Below are 15535 nucleotides of genomic sequence, written 5' to 3' on the forward strand. Positions count from 1 at the left end.
ATTCAAAGTTTGTGCAAAGATTTGTAGCTCGGGTGCTCGTTGTTGTGGTTCTGTTCGCCGAGCTGGGAATTTGTGTTGCAGACGTTTCGTCCCCTGTCTAGGTGACATCCTCAGTGCTTGGGAGCCTCCTGTGAAGCGCTTCTGTGATCTTTCCTCCGGCATTTGTAGTGGTTTGAATCTGCCGCTTCCAGTTGTCAGTTCCAGCTGTCCGCTGCAGTGGCCGGTATATTGTGGAAAGATCACAGAAGCACTTCACAGGAGGCTCCCAAGCCCTGAGGATGCCAACTAGACAGGGGACGAAACGTCTGCAACACAAATTCCCAGCTCGGCGAACAGAACCACAACAATGTGAATAATATTCAAATGATATGGTTGGAGAAATAAGTTTTATTGAAATAATCACAAGTTTTTGTCCTGAATGCTTTCTATGAACATCAAAGGATTGTGATGCTGTAGGTAAATTTCTTCCATGATGTATTGGTGTGTATTTCAAAATGGCATAGAACCAACAGAAGACCGGTGTAAGAGCAAGTTACTGCAGATGCTGGAATCTGTACGCAAAACAACAAATGCTGGAGATCACAGCAGGCCAGGCAGCATTCACGGAGAGAGGGCAAGGTAATGTTTCGAGTCTAGATTACTCTTCATCAGAGCCTCAAATTTGATGAAGAGTCATCTAGACCTGAAACGTTAGCTTGCTCTCTATCTATGGATGCTGCCTGACCCATTCTGACTTCCAGCTTTTGTTGTTTTCAGGAGACCTGATGTTTCATAAACACTGCGGAATAATTATGTTAGTGTGCAGTCAATTCCTTTGAAACATGACAGATAGGCCGTTCAACCTGCAACTTATCATCTGGCAGTGAAACAGGCCCCGTACTGATGTTGCTGCCATTAACAACCAGTTTCAATGGTTTCTCATCATTAAGCCTGTGATTGTCAACCGGTGTGGTTGTCAAGGGCACTTTGATATGTTTGTGTCCATTCAAACCTTCTGCCTTTTTACAAGTCTGTTAAAGGTGCAACAACAATGCTGATGTTCATAGGGGTGGCACGGTGGCTTAGTGGTTAGCCCTGCTGCCTCACAGCCCCAGAGACCTGGGTTCAACTCCTGCTTTGGGCATTTGTCTGTGTGGAGTTTGCACATTCTCCCTGTGTCTGTGTGTGTTTCCTCCAGGTGCTCTGGTTTCCTCCCACAATCCAAAAAGATGTGCAGGTCAGATAAATTACCCACAGTGTTAGGTGCATTAGTCAGAGGGAAGTGGGTCTGGGTGGGTTACTCTTCAGAGGGTCTGTGCAGACTTGCTGGGCCGAGGGGCCTGTTCCGATACTGTAGGGAATCTTTTAAAAAAAAACTTGTGACAGAATCCACTCATTGCAAACGCGGCACAAAGTTACAAGCAAGTGGAAGCAGAAATTGCTGCAGCAAGTCCAGCTGCATCTATGGAGTAAAAAAGAGTTGACATTTTCGAATCCCTTCTTAAAAATTTCAACGCTTTTCCTCGGCGCAAGTAAATCCAGTATGCTTCATATTTTTCATTGTCTCAGTGCTCATCGGCCTTGTCCTACAGCTTGGGACAAACAAATCTCCTTTGTCTTGTCAATCTTAGCTAAATTCATAATCAAGTTGTCTTCTTGCAACTGATCGAAAAGCTCAATTAAGTGGTGTAAATATTTTAGTTAAAAATAACTAAGTCAGCAATATAAACAATACAGTTACATAATCCTTACCTGGAAGCTATGTTTCAGGAGGCAGTCATATCCCTTGGATTAGCAGAGGTTATGAAGTTTTACAGAACATGAGGACAGAGTTGTTGGAATGCGTTGCCAGTTGTGGTGGTGGAAGCAGAGTCATTGGGGACATTTAATCAACTGCTGGTTATGCACATGGATAGCAGTGAGTTGAGGTGTGCGTAGGTTAAGTTAATGTATTTTACATTAGGATTAAACCTCGACACAACATCGTGAGCCTAAGGGCCTGTTCTGTGCTGTACTTTTCTATGTTCTAGAGTATGGAAAGGATCAGGAATCTAACTTCAGTCACAGCAGATAAGGGGAAAACTCTGAGAAGGGGCAGTCAATATAGGACTGAGGGTGTTGTACTTAAATGCAGGTAGTATTCGAAACAAAGTAAATGAGCTTGGAGGGCAGATTGGAATTGGTTGGGAAAGTGTACTGGACAGCACAGAGACGTGGCTGCAAGGGGATAAGGACTGGGACCTACATATCCAAGGATACACTTCCTATTGAAAGGACAGTCAGATGGGCAGGGTTATGTTGTTAGTAAGAAATGAAATTAAATAATAGCAAGAAGTGATACAGACCTGGAAGGCATGGATTCTGTACGGGTAGAGTTGAGGAATTCCAAAGGAAAAAGGGAGTTATGTACAAACCACCTAGCATTGGTTAAGTTGTGGGGAAGAAAATGAATCGAGAGATAGAAAAGGCGTGTAAGAACCACACTATCACAATAATTGTGAGGGACCTCAATGTGCAGGTGGACTGGGAAAATTAGGTTGGTAGTAGACCCCAAGGAAAGGAATTCATGGAATGTCTATGAGATGTGTTTTTTTGGAGCAGTGTTGGCAGAGCTCACTGGAAAACAAGCAATTCTGAATTTGATGATGGGGCAGACTTGATTAGAGAGCTTAAAGTGAAGGAACTCCGAGGGGCAGTGACCACAGTCTGATAGAATTCACCTTGCAATTTGAGAGGGAGAAGCTGGAATGGTAATGGCATTACAATTGAGAAAAGTTAACTATAAAGATGTGAGGGAAGAGCTGGCTGGAGCTGATTGGAAGGGGAACCTAACAGCGAAGACAGTGGAGCAGCAGTGGCAGGAATTCGGGAGGCACAACAGAAATTCATCCCAAGGAAGGAGAAGCATCCTGAGGGGAGGACAAGGCAAAGATGGCCAACAAGGGAAGTCAGAGTCAGCACAAAAACATATCAATGTGATGGAGGTTGGTGGGAAGCTAGAGGATTAGGAAGTCTTTAAAAAAACAGCAGAGGATAACTAAAAAAAAAGCAATAAAGGAGGAGAGGATGAAATATGAGAGTAAGCTAGCTGGCAATATTAAAGAAGATTACAAGAGTTTTTGTTTCAATATTGAAAAGGAAAGAGAGAGGCGAGAGTGGACATTGGACACTGGAAAATGAGGCCTGAGGAGTAGCAATGGAGAACAAAGAAATGGCAGAGGAACTGAATAGGTGCTTCCCATCAGTCTTCACAGTGGAAGACAACAGCAGCAAACCAGAACTTTAAGAGAGTCAGGGGCAGATTTGGGTCTAGTGGCCATCACTCAGGATAAAGTGCTGGGGAAGCTGAAAGTTGGGTAATAACCCCAACTAGAATGACTATACTCACAGTTAGAACATAGAATAATGTAGCACAGGAATGGGCCCTTCAGCCCACAGTGTTTTGCTGAACATGATGCCAAATTAAACTAATTCCTTCTGTCTGCCCTGGGTCTATATCCCTCCATTCCTTGTACATTCTGTGCTTATCTAAAAGTCTCCTAAATGGCCTTCTCATATTTGCCTCCACCACCACCCTGGCAGTGTGTTCCAGATTCCTACCACTCTCTATGTAAAAAAACTCGCCCTGCACATCTCCTTTGAACTTTCCCCCTCTCACCGGAAATGCAAACATTCTAGTATTAGACATTTCAACTCTGGGAAAAAGATTCTAACTGTCAACCCTGTCTATCCATCTCACAATTTTATAGACTTCTGTCAAGTCTTCCCTCAGCATCCGCTGCTCCAAAGAAAACAATCCAAGTTTTTCTAGCCTTTCCTTGTAGCTCACACCCTCTACTCCAGAGTTCTGAAGGAGATAGCTGAGAAGATTGCAGAGGCATTGGTAGCAATTTTTCAGGAATAACTGGAGTCAGAGAGGATCACAGAGGACTGGAAAATGGCTAATGTAATGCCCATTTTTAAGAAAGGAGGGAGACAGCAAGTAGGGAACTATGGACTAGTTAGTCTGATCTTGATCATTGGTCAGCTTTTCGGGTCCATTACTAAGGATTGCAGAGTACTCGGAAGTCCATGGCAAAAAACAGCAGAGTCAGCGCTGCTTCATCGAGGGAAGGTCAGACCTGATGAACCTGTTCAAATTCTTTGAGGAAGTAATGAGCAAGTTGGACAAAGGAGAGCCAATAAACATGCCACACAGGAGACAGCCGAATAAAGTAAGAGCCCATGGTGTTAGGTTAAAGGTACTGGCATTGAAAATGGGGATTAGCTGACTGGCAGAAGGCAGAGAATGGGGATAGAGGGGTCTTTTTGATTAGATTATTTACAGTGTGGAAACAGGCCTTCGGCCCAACAAGTCCACACCGACCCACCGAAGCGTATACCACCCAGTCCCATACTCCTACATTTACCCTTTCACCTAACACTAGGGGCAATTTAGCATGGCCAGTTCATCTAACCTGCACATTTTTGGATTGTGGGAGGAAACCAGAGCACCCGGAGGAAACCCACACAGACACGGGACTCCACACAGAGAGTCACCTGAGGCGGGAATTGAACCCGGTCTCTAGCATTGTGAGGCAACAGTGCTAACCACTGTGCCACCATGCTGCCAACTGCCACTGTGCCGCCCACAGGATGGCAGTCTGTGACTAGTGAAGATTCACAGTGGTCAGTGCTGGGACAATAACTATTCATGTTACAAGTTAACAATCAGGACGAAGGAAGTGAAGCATTGTTGCTAGGTTTCCAGATGACAACAAAGTTAGGTGGAGGGACAGATAGTGTTGAAGAACTGGTGAGGCTGCAGAAGGAGTTGGACAGGCTACGAAAGTGGACAAAGATGTGGCAGGTCAAGTATCATGTGAGAAAGTGTGGGGTAAAGCACTTTGGTAAAACTGGGTAAGGCTTCAGAAATCTGAAGGACAAAGGGACTTGGAGTCCTAGTTCAGGATTCTTTTAAGATTAACATGCAGGTTCAGGTGGCAGTTAGGAAGGTAAATGCAACGTTTGCATTCATTTCAAGAGGACTAGAATACAAGAGCAGGGATGTACTGCTGGGGGTGTATAAGGCTCTGGTCAGACTGCTTTGGAACATTATGAGCAGCTTTGGGCCCCATAGCTAAGGACAGATGTGTTGGCATTAGGAGAGAGTCCAGAGGAGGTTTTCAAGAATGGTCCCGGGGACAAAGGGCTTGTCATATGAGAAACATTTGACGTTGAAAAAGGTTAGAAAATTGAGGAGGGGATCTGATTGAAATTTACAGAATACTGAGTGGCCTGGACAGAGTGGACTTGGAGATGATGCTTCCACTAATGGAGAGGCTAGAACCCAGGGCACAGCCTCAAAGCAAAGAGATGATCTTTAGAACTGAGATGAAAAGGAATTTCTTTAGCCAGAGGATGGTGAATGTGTGGACCTCACTGCTGTAAAGAGATGTGGAGGCCACACCATTGAGTGTATTTAGGGTAGAGACAGGTTCTTGATCAGTAAGGGGAGCAAGGGTTACAGGGGAAAGGCAGGAGAATGGGGTTCAGGAACACATCAGACATGATCAATTGGTGGAGCAGATTCGATGGGCTTAATTCTGGTTCTGTGTCTTATGGTCTTGTGATCTTCAGTGATTCAGTTCGTTAATCATTGGAACGTGGCTGGTGCATTTGCCATTCCAAATGAAATGACTTTGCACTGATCAAGTCTACCCATTGTTTCAAAAGCCAATATTTCACCGGCTCTAACAGTCAACAGAAGTTGCCAATGTCCTTTCAGAAAGTCAATGTTTGTGACAAATTGTGTGTGGCCAGTTCACTCACTGCAGTCATCCAGTCTCAATATAGGATGAGTCCAATAGTGTTATCACACTTGTGATAGTCAATTCCACAGTCTTGCTGACACATTTAATTTGGGCGTCATCATGATAGGAGAGCTTCAGTTACACAGACTAAGAACTTCATCTCTTCCCCAATCACTTTGAATTGGTTTATTTCTGCTCTGGGTCCCTGTGTCACACTACACTTTGTTGATAGAAAATAGCATGTATTTTTCTCTCCTTTCTAGACTTGTTTTTGAAAGCACTGAAATATTGACTTTAAGTGTTATTTTTTGAAAGCTTTATCTGCGTGCATGTAAATAACTTATTACCCACTAGCCAATGTGCTTCACTTTTCCCCCCAGATAGCTTATGACAGACCTTATCAAATGCCTTCTGGAAATTCAAATACACCACTGGTTCTCCTTTATCTATTCTACTTGTTGCATCTTCAAAAACTCCAGATTTGTTGCACATTTCAGAAACCCATGCTAGCTTTTTCCAATCCCGGTCATGATTTCCAAATGTTCTGTAATCATGTTTAAAATAGACTCTCGCATTTCTCACTGCTGATGTCAAGCTAATTGGTCTGTAATTCTCTACCTCTATTTTTACATAGTGAGGTTACATTTGCCACCTTCCAATCTGTCGGAGCTGCTCCAGAGTCTGCAGACTGTTACAGAGTACGACCACAATCCAATATTTTCAGGGCCACTTCCATTCATTCTCTGGATGTAGATTCGGGGCCTGGAGATTTGTCAACATTTAAACCAATTAATTATTCCGGCACAATTTTCTTACTAATACTGATTTCCTTCAATCGTATCCTTTCTCTCGACCTTTGGCTTCCAAACTTTTCTGGAGAATTACTTGTGCCCTCTTTTGTGAAAATAGAACCAAACTATGTGTTCAATTCTTCTACCTTTGTTTTTTGCTCCCCACAACTTCTGACAGTAAGTGAGCTATATTTGCGTTTATCACCCTTTCTCACTTCACATATTCATTTAACCTTTTTCAGTCTCTTTCAATGTTCCCTGAAATTTGATTCTCATTCTCTAATTTCCAATAGTTCTCCCCTTCTGCTGAATTCTAAATTTCTCCCAGATCTCAGGCTTGCTGCTTTTTCTGGCAATTTTATGTCTCCACTTTGGATCTAGTACTTTCCCAAATTTCTTTTGTAAGCCGTGGTTGAGCCAACTTATTTTTGCGCTAGAACAGGAATGAATAATTGTTGTAATTCATGTGCATCTTGTTTAAATATGGATCATTGACTATCTGCAGTTAACCCCCCCTCATAAGATATTTCAACTTCTCCTCACTAATTTGTGCCTCACATTCTAATGGTTTCTTTTTTTAGATTCAAGACCTCAGTTGATTGAAATATTCAAAACTGAGATCAATAGATCTTTGAGCATGAAAGGAATCAAGGTCCATGCTGTTAGAAATGAGAAGTAGAGCCAGTGGAAAAGATGAGATTCGATTGAATGACAGAGTAAACTTGAGGGGACAGTTATCTACAGCTGCTCCTATTTCTTATGCTTTAATTTACTTTCCGTAACCTATAATAATTAATATATTAATAAATCATTATTGCTGTATATGTGTAGTTGTTGGTCATTTTCACGGTATATTTAAAACTTCAAATAAGAGTAAATGACTTTGTACCATATTATCTTGTAAAATAACATTTGTGAAAAATATTCATTCCTCAACAATATTGTGGAAAGCAGCTATGATGTTAGATCAATGTTCTGGAGGACGTGCTTGTGGATCCATCCTATTGAACTTGCCAGCAAACCATATCGATGAAAAATAAACCAGAACTGATAACAGTATGTGCAACTAATGTATGTCCAACAATCTTCTATTTAAACCAGAGAGCCCACAAGTCACAGTAGTAAAACGTAAATGTTTTCCAATGCTCAGGTATGATATGCTAAGAACATACACTGACTCCCACCCCAATAATTATGTCTTACTTTTTGGCAAATGCATAATGTATATCAATCTCATGTCTTATCTACAATTAATGTTCATTCAATTAAAAATGGCAATGCAATGTAGTTTCAATCGATTCACCAATTCCCCTGTTTCTTTGCTGGAGTCCACTAAAATGACCAATTTATTTCTAGCTACTGGTAACTTGGGAGAAGTGTTTTTTTATCCACAATATGTACCCTGCACTTCATCACACCAAACCATAATGGGTTCCTCTTGTTCTATGAATATGTGGAAACATATTGTTTCATTTTTGACAATACTGGCATTGGGTCCCTCAAACATTATTGGGAAATTCCAAGGCAGAAAGAATGAGAGAGCAACACAGATTGGAAGAGCAGGAAACACAGGCAGGAATGCGAGAGGAAGTGGAGCACAAAATGGTCAGGGAGAGTAGGCAAAAGCGCAAAATGGGAGAGGGAGAGAAGAGAAAAAATGTATCACAACTGAGCAGGGGAGAGGTAGAGCAAACAGTCAGGAGGAGCGTAAGAGGGAGAGAGAGAGGGAGAACAAAACAGTCCGGTTGAGAGGGAGAGGATGAAGCACAAACTGGGAGATGGAAGTAGAGAAGAAAAGAGTGAAATACAAACTGTGAAAGAGTTAAATACAGGAGACAGAGGGATGAGAGAGAAGAAAACTCACAGATATACAAAAAGAGAAACATGAGGAGAAGGAGATGATGGGCAGAGTGGCCAGGATGCAGCAAGAATGTTCCTCATTCATGATTCTCAGATTGTACTCAGTACAAACTCTGTCCACCCGTTTTGCAGTTGTGCAAAAAAAAACAGAAAAATAACTGAAACAGCAATAAAAGAAAACAAATTCTCTAAATCCATCTTACCTCCTCAGTGTTTTAAAATCAAATAGCACAAACTGATTGACAATATTGGTAATGCTACACTAAAATGTATTTAGCATTTTCTCAATGCATACCATTAAAAGTACTTCTTGTCTTACATTTATCATTAAATCTCATGTAAGACAATCTAAAATAATAGTGATGAAGGGAAATAGGTCTATGGAAATGCATTTGTACCATGAAGAAGAATGAGAGGAGATTTAATTGAGGTATATAGGATGCTGAAGAAGAGCAACAAAATAGATGTTAAGAAGATGTTTCCCCTCAGAGGGAAATCCAGAATGAGAGGTCATTGTTTCAGGATAAGGGGTAGCAGATTTAAAACAGATGAGGAAACACTACCTACATCAAAGGGCCAGGAATCTGTGGAATTCACTCCCCCAGAGTGTGGTAGATGCTGGGACATTCAGTAAATTAAGGAGGAGACGGACAAGCCTTTAATTAGTAATGGATTGAAGGGTTATGGAGAGCAGGTGACAAAAGAGAGTTGAGTCTAAGATGAGATCAGCTATGATCGAATGAAATGGCAGAGCAGGCCTGAAGGACTGAATGGCCTCCTCCTGCTCCTAGTTTTTATCATGAGTTAATAATGCACACTGAGAAGGTAAGGTGGATTTAGAGAATTTGTTTTCTTTTATTGCTCTTTCAGTTATTTTTCTGTTTTTCTTGCACAACTGCAAAACAGGTGGACAGAGTTTGTACTGAGTACAAAATGAGAATCATGAATGAGGAACATTCTTGCTGCATCCTGGCCACTCTGCCCATCATCTCCATACTTGCACATGGTGTACGAGGAAGTCTTTCCACAAGCAAAGCATTCCAAGAGCAAAAGCCAGAATGAAACAATCTGCAATTTTGTCATTGTTGTGTCCGTGAGCCTTTCAACTGAATGATTTACTTTATAAAGTGAAACAAATAATCAGATGATGACATTCCCAGCACCAGCCTGAAATGAGCAGAATCATCTGTGATAGCAGCACCTTGTACTCGCACTGAGTACGAGATGAACATTGATATACAGCAGACTGCAAATGTGTTGGAAGGGCATTTTAGGGTCATTGCAACCACTGCACTTTCAAAGGAATCTGTTCTTCTGTGACATTTTAATTATAATTCAAACAGGGCAACCAATTTGTTATGTCACTATTCATTCACCTCTCTTCCCTGTTGGCCTCACATCATGAAATTCTCAAAACAAACAAACCCTTTTCTAGTTTTGCATTTCTGTCTGCATAGTTCAGCCTTTCCCCTGACCTGTTTTCTCTTTCCTCCTGCCTTGAATAGATAATGCTCGTGAGTGATCCAGAGATTGAGAGCAGTGTCCTCATCAGCTCAGATGAAGGAGCAACCTATCAAAAATACCGGCAAAGCTTTCAGATTCAAAGCATGCTGTTCCACCCCGAGGAAGAAGATTGGATTCTGGCCTGTAGCCAAGACCAGAAGGTGAGTGGTGTTACTGCAGCCCATCATACAGTGCTGGAATTTGAGCAATATTTTTGCGCACTGCAGCTTTGATTGTGGCGGGAGCATGTGGTTGTTTAAGAAAATGAGTTGGAAAATGCTCACATGTCTACAAATTTCGAAGCGTCAAGAGCCAATTGAAAGGCTGGAAGTGAAAGCATCCAGATGTCCAGCAGCCACTGGCTATCCTTGGGTGGGGATGGGGGCCCCATTCGAGGCTGAAGGCTACATTTAGAGTCTGTGCCGAAAGGATGGTGCTGGAAAAGTACAGCAGGTCAGGAAGCATCTCTCTGAACCCCATTATTCACCCTCATTGAGGTTATTGGCATTACTCACAATTCTGGCAGAATTTGGCAACGTTTGGTGCCTCTTTGGCATCAGCTCATGACAGAGGGGGTACCACTCACAATAAAATATAACCAGTGCCCCTTACTCCGAACTCGGACCTGAAACATTAACTCTGATTTCTCTCCACAGATGCTGCCAGGCCTGCTGAGCTTTTCCAGCAACTTCTGCTTTTGTTTCTGATTTACAGCACCCACAGATCTTTTGGTTTTGATTTAAGATATATGCCTTTGTGTCAAAGAAAGCTTTGTCTGAATTGTCTGAATGATGTGCTGCTGGGGAGAAATAAATCAATTGCTGTTAATTTGTCAGAAGGATTGAAGTATTGGGACGTTGTGGCAGTCTTTCTAAGAAACTGGAACACACAATATTCAATCTCCTGACATTTCAATACGGTCTTCCTCAGGATTTCAGAGGATCAAAGCTAAATCCTCCCACAGCCTTACAGAGGCTGATTGGGATTTACTAGCCCCTTAGAGACTGACTTGGAGATGGGAGGGCTAGGACAATGTCATCACAAATTTCATGTCCTTCATTGTCATGGAATGGCAGTGGCTGTACTGCCCAATTTAATTCAACAGGCCGATTGACGTCTATATGTCTGTGAGTATTGGAATGGATGTCTCCTTGTAGGGAGACTGTCACTGACACTGTGAGAGCCTCACTGAGAGCTACTTATGGGTAGGGGCTCGTGAACTGCTCGAGAGTGGAGGGGAGGTCTTCCTTAAAGGCTGAATGACTGGAAAAAACACCCATGAGTGATGGGCACTTTCACAGCCACTCCTGGAGACTATCAACCCTCTGATTGCCAGGGTCTGCCTTCATGAGCTCAAAGGTACTTAAAACAATTTCTCTGATCCTTGCGGACTGCCTTACCATGGATCTTCTAGAACAAAACACTGAGGAGCCAAGTCGAGCACAGGCTCTCCTGGATTGGCTGTTGTGCAATGAGAAATGAGTCATAGAGTCTTAGATTCCTACAGCACGGAGACAGGCCTTTTGGCCCAAACTGGTCCGTGCCGACCAAAATGTCCATCCACACTAACCCCATTTCCCTGCACCTGGCCCATATCCTTCTAAACCTTTCCTATCTATGTATTTGTCCAAATGCCTTTTAAATGTTGATAATGTACCCACCTCAACCACTTCCACTGGCAGCTCATCCATGTGCGTACCAACCTCTGTGTAAAAACGTTACCCCTCAGACTCCCTTTTATTCTTTCCCTTCTAACCTTAAACTGATGCCCTGAATGCATTTACTCTATTCATTCTAAACTGAATGCATTCACTCTATCCATGCCTCTCATGTTCTTATACACCTCTATAAGGCACCTCCCCACCCCCCAGACTCCTACAGAAAAAAAGGTCCTAGCTTGTCCAACCTCTCCCTATAATTCAGACCCTAAAATTACTGAACAATGTTGTGTGGGGTCCCTTTGGAAAGCATAGGCATAAAATGATAGAATTGTTGGAGAGTGGAGACATTTAATCTGTAACTGAGATCCTGAATCTAAGTAGAGGGAACTTCACCCTGAACCATTATCACTAACCATATATGTAAGTGGTACACCATCCTTTTGATTGTGCCAAAAGCTTGTAAAAGTGAAGGAAATTGCAGCAGGATTTTATTTTGTAATTGTTGACAGGATATGTCACCCCCTCCCCACAATTCCATCATTTGCTCTTGTAAGAGCTTTAGAGATGTCCTAATAAAACTTTGGGTGATGGGGCGAGATATCTCTTTCAAATCAACCAATAATGAAACTAGTTCAGATGGAAATTGATTTTTTTTTAACTTAAAACATTGATAACCTGAAGAGTATTTTTCGAATGGAATAATCAGTTGATTTTATATGACAACTTCTTTTGGAAGATACTGAGTTTCGATATTGCTCTGTGTTTTGACAGTAATGAAGAGGTTCCTCCATTCATGAATACATTCTCAAGTTTTGAGGAAACAGCTGGTTTCATATCATATCTTAAGTCTTATTAAGTATTCTGCACTCAAAGTTCTTTTGAAATGTAGTGATAGCTACACGAGGAATCAAGTTAAAGTGATTAGTTGAGCTTGTAATGTGGTTGAATTAAGCCTGGTAAAAGAGGTGTCACTTTATATGCAAGACCTTTTTCTGTAAATAAGAGGAATATTTTAAAGTCTTGCAGCCCTTTCAGAGTTTGGATTTTAAAATTAGTGGCATATGGGCCTGGTTACTTTTATGAAGGGCTTTTAAAACAAAAATCACTCGGTCAGATAGTCCTTCGAGATATGAATTAATCTAATGTGTGTTAGAGAGCCAAGATCCCTGGGGTGTTCATGGAAGGTGGTTTGCACTGTTCTGGTTTTCAATGCAGAGTGCAAATATCCAAGGCCATTAGCTTGCTTTTGGTCAAGATAGATTACAACAGGTCAAGAGGATAGTCCACTATCACCTTCTCAAGGGCAAATAGCTACAGATAATAAATGCTGGCCAGCCAGCGATTCCCACATCCCATAATTAAAAATAAACATGGATATTTTGGCTTAGCAAGACCAGAGATGAAAAGTTTCTGGCCAATTTAGAAGTGACCAGACTGAGTGAGAAACAAATTAAAGTCTGGATACTCTGATGACTAGATAGACATTGGATGAGCCCAGACTGGAGTTGTGTATCAGGAGTGTGTGATTCTCAAACTCTGCAGGGTCCACTGGAGTTGCTCTTGAAATTGAAGAATTCAATTCCCATGCATCTGAAATCTCAAAAAAAGCAAACCCTAAACATAAGAGAATTCAAACAGTTACACTTTAGTTAAGACAAGAGTTAGCCAGGAAAAGCTTAAAGAAATCGAAAACCTAGTTGATATTTTGGCTAACAATTAAGTTGACCCCTCGAATTACACAACCACAACCACAGCCACCGGCCTCTCCTCCAAGACCCCAAACCCTGCAGGATCTCAGGTAGCCACCCCCAACCCTGACTGGACTAATTCAATTAACCCTTGACTCCCCAAAGCCTGTCCGCCATCTACTAGGCACAAGTCCGGAGTGTGATGGAATACTCCCCACTTGCCTGGATGGAGGCAGCCCCAACAACACTCAAGAAGCTTGACACCATCCAGGACAAAGCAGCTGCTTGATTGGCACCACATCCACAAACACCAATTCCACCCACCACCGATACTCAGTAGCAATAGTGTGTATTATCTACAAGATGCACTGCAGAACTTCACTAAAGATCCTCAGATAGCACCTTCCAAACCCACATCTACTTCCATCCAGAAGGATAAGAGCAGCAGGTATGTTGGAAAACCACTGCCAAATTCCCCTCCAAACCACTCACCATCTTGATTTGGAAATCTATCACTGTTCTCTCACTGTCACTGGGTCATAATCCTGCAATTTCCTCCCTAAGGGCACTGTGGGTCAACCCACAGTACATGGACTGTAGCAGTTCAAGAAGGCAACTCACCTCCAAGTTCTCAAGAGGCAACTAGGGAGGGGCAATAAATGCTGCTTAACCAACAACGTCCATATCTCATGAATGAATAAACATATGCCTCTACCGCCACTGCTGGCCTGAACCCCTAGAACCTGAGACCCTTGCCACCACTGGCCTGAACCCCTAAAACTGAGACCCTTCCCACCACTGGCCTGAACATCCACACTCAAAGTTCCAACATTTGAGACCCTCACTACTGTTCCTGACATTTATCCAACTTAATCCTCTGTATTGTCACTGCCCAAACATCCCATCCTCAGATGCCCTGTACTTTGCCACCAGTACTGCCCTCCCCCTACACCATTGTTGGCCGCAACACAGCCCCTCTTCCCCATGCCACCCTAACAACTCCATTAGATGGCACCCTACTTACCTTGTACCCTAATGCCTTACTCAACTCAAGATCATCGGGGTCTCCCTTCCCTCCATTACAGACATTTACACCACACACTGCTTCCAAAAGGCTGAGAGCATTGTGAGAGACCCCACACACCCCTCACTCAAACTCTTCTCCCTCCTGCAATCTGGTAGAAGGTATCAGAGGATTTGGTCTCTCACAGCCAGACTGAGCAACAGTTTCTTCCCCCAAGCCATCAGGCTCCTTAACATTGTATGATTAGACTCTTTCCCATCTGAAACTCTTTGCATGACTTTGAATTGCTGCAAGAAAAATGTCTATTATTTATCATTCTTCTATTACAATGTAACTTGCGTGTTTTGCACACCTTATACACTTTATGCCGTGTACGATTGTATAGTTTGTGCTGTCCATGTAGCACCCTCAGTCCTGGAGGAATGCTGTCTCATTTTTTACTGTATCAGTTGTATATGGTAGAGATGACAAATTAAAAGTTGCCCTGTTCTCTCTACCCTACTGTACTCTAACCTCCTACTTAACTTGTGTACTTACCGTCGCACAGCAGTTACTCATATCATCAGTTAAGCTGCTGAACATTTGATTCTCAGAACATGGTGCACTATTCTGAGATTCAATTGGCCCCCACAGCTCAGTCCCACACTCCTGAAGGATCTAGGTTGAGAATCCTCGGCTCGAAATATAGATCTCAGCACTAGTGTAACAAAAAGAATGAGCAGACCGGTGATATATATTCAGATATATTCAGATATTCCCAGATGTCCAGGCTACACCTTTTAACCTTGAAAAGATTTAATCAAAAACAATCATTTCAGTAGACGAAGGGTTTAGTCTGTGCAACCTCCAGGCCAAAAATATTTAGTTAGAAATCTGCAGGTTATTAAAAGCTGAGAAAGTCTAAACTCTCAGTTTCCCAACATTCATGTTAAAGTTCTTCACGGTTCATAGGAAAGAATTGGGGGGAATCAGTTGCATTAAATTTAAAGGTTTGATATCGAGATGTAAATTATCTGAATTTGAATTGCTACAAAGTGATAGCATTGGGGAATAGACTGAAACATTGCTTCACTGGACGTTTTGCATTTCTCCTTCTAGATACCTTCCATATCTATTGTCACAAAGCTGGTTTCTTTTTTCTAAAAGCTGTTCCTTTTCTCAAGGATACTGCGTCCTTGGTTTTTTTTCAGAAGGGTCATAAACCGCTCCTGATTCTGATTAGATTGGTTTGGTACAG

The 15535-nt window shown here is 42.2% G+C and overlaps 1 protein-coding gene across 1 annotated transcript in view; it reads left to right on the forward strand.

Annotated features, from left to right (window-relative positions):
• The window catches only part of LOC132826396 (VPS10 domain-containing receptor SorCS1-like), an 815604-nt gene that overhangs the window by 440261 nt on the left and 359808 nt on the right, over positions 1–15535 (forward strand). The window contains exon 5 of the mRNA XM_060842288.1: positions 9928–10086. Within this exon, the coding sequence (XP_060698271.1) occupies positions 9928–10086 (159 nt within the window). The remainder of the gene's footprint in view (positions 1–9927; positions 10087–15535) is intronic.

Source organism: Hemiscyllium ocellatum, chromosome 22 (assembly GCF_020745735.1).
Source record: "Hemiscyllium ocellatum isolate sHemOce1 chromosome 22, sHemOce1.pat.X.cur, whole genome shotgun sequence".
Taxonomy (NCBI): domain Eukaryota; kingdom Metazoa; phylum Chordata; class Chondrichthyes; order Orectolobiformes; family Hemiscylliidae; genus Hemiscyllium; species Hemiscyllium ocellatum.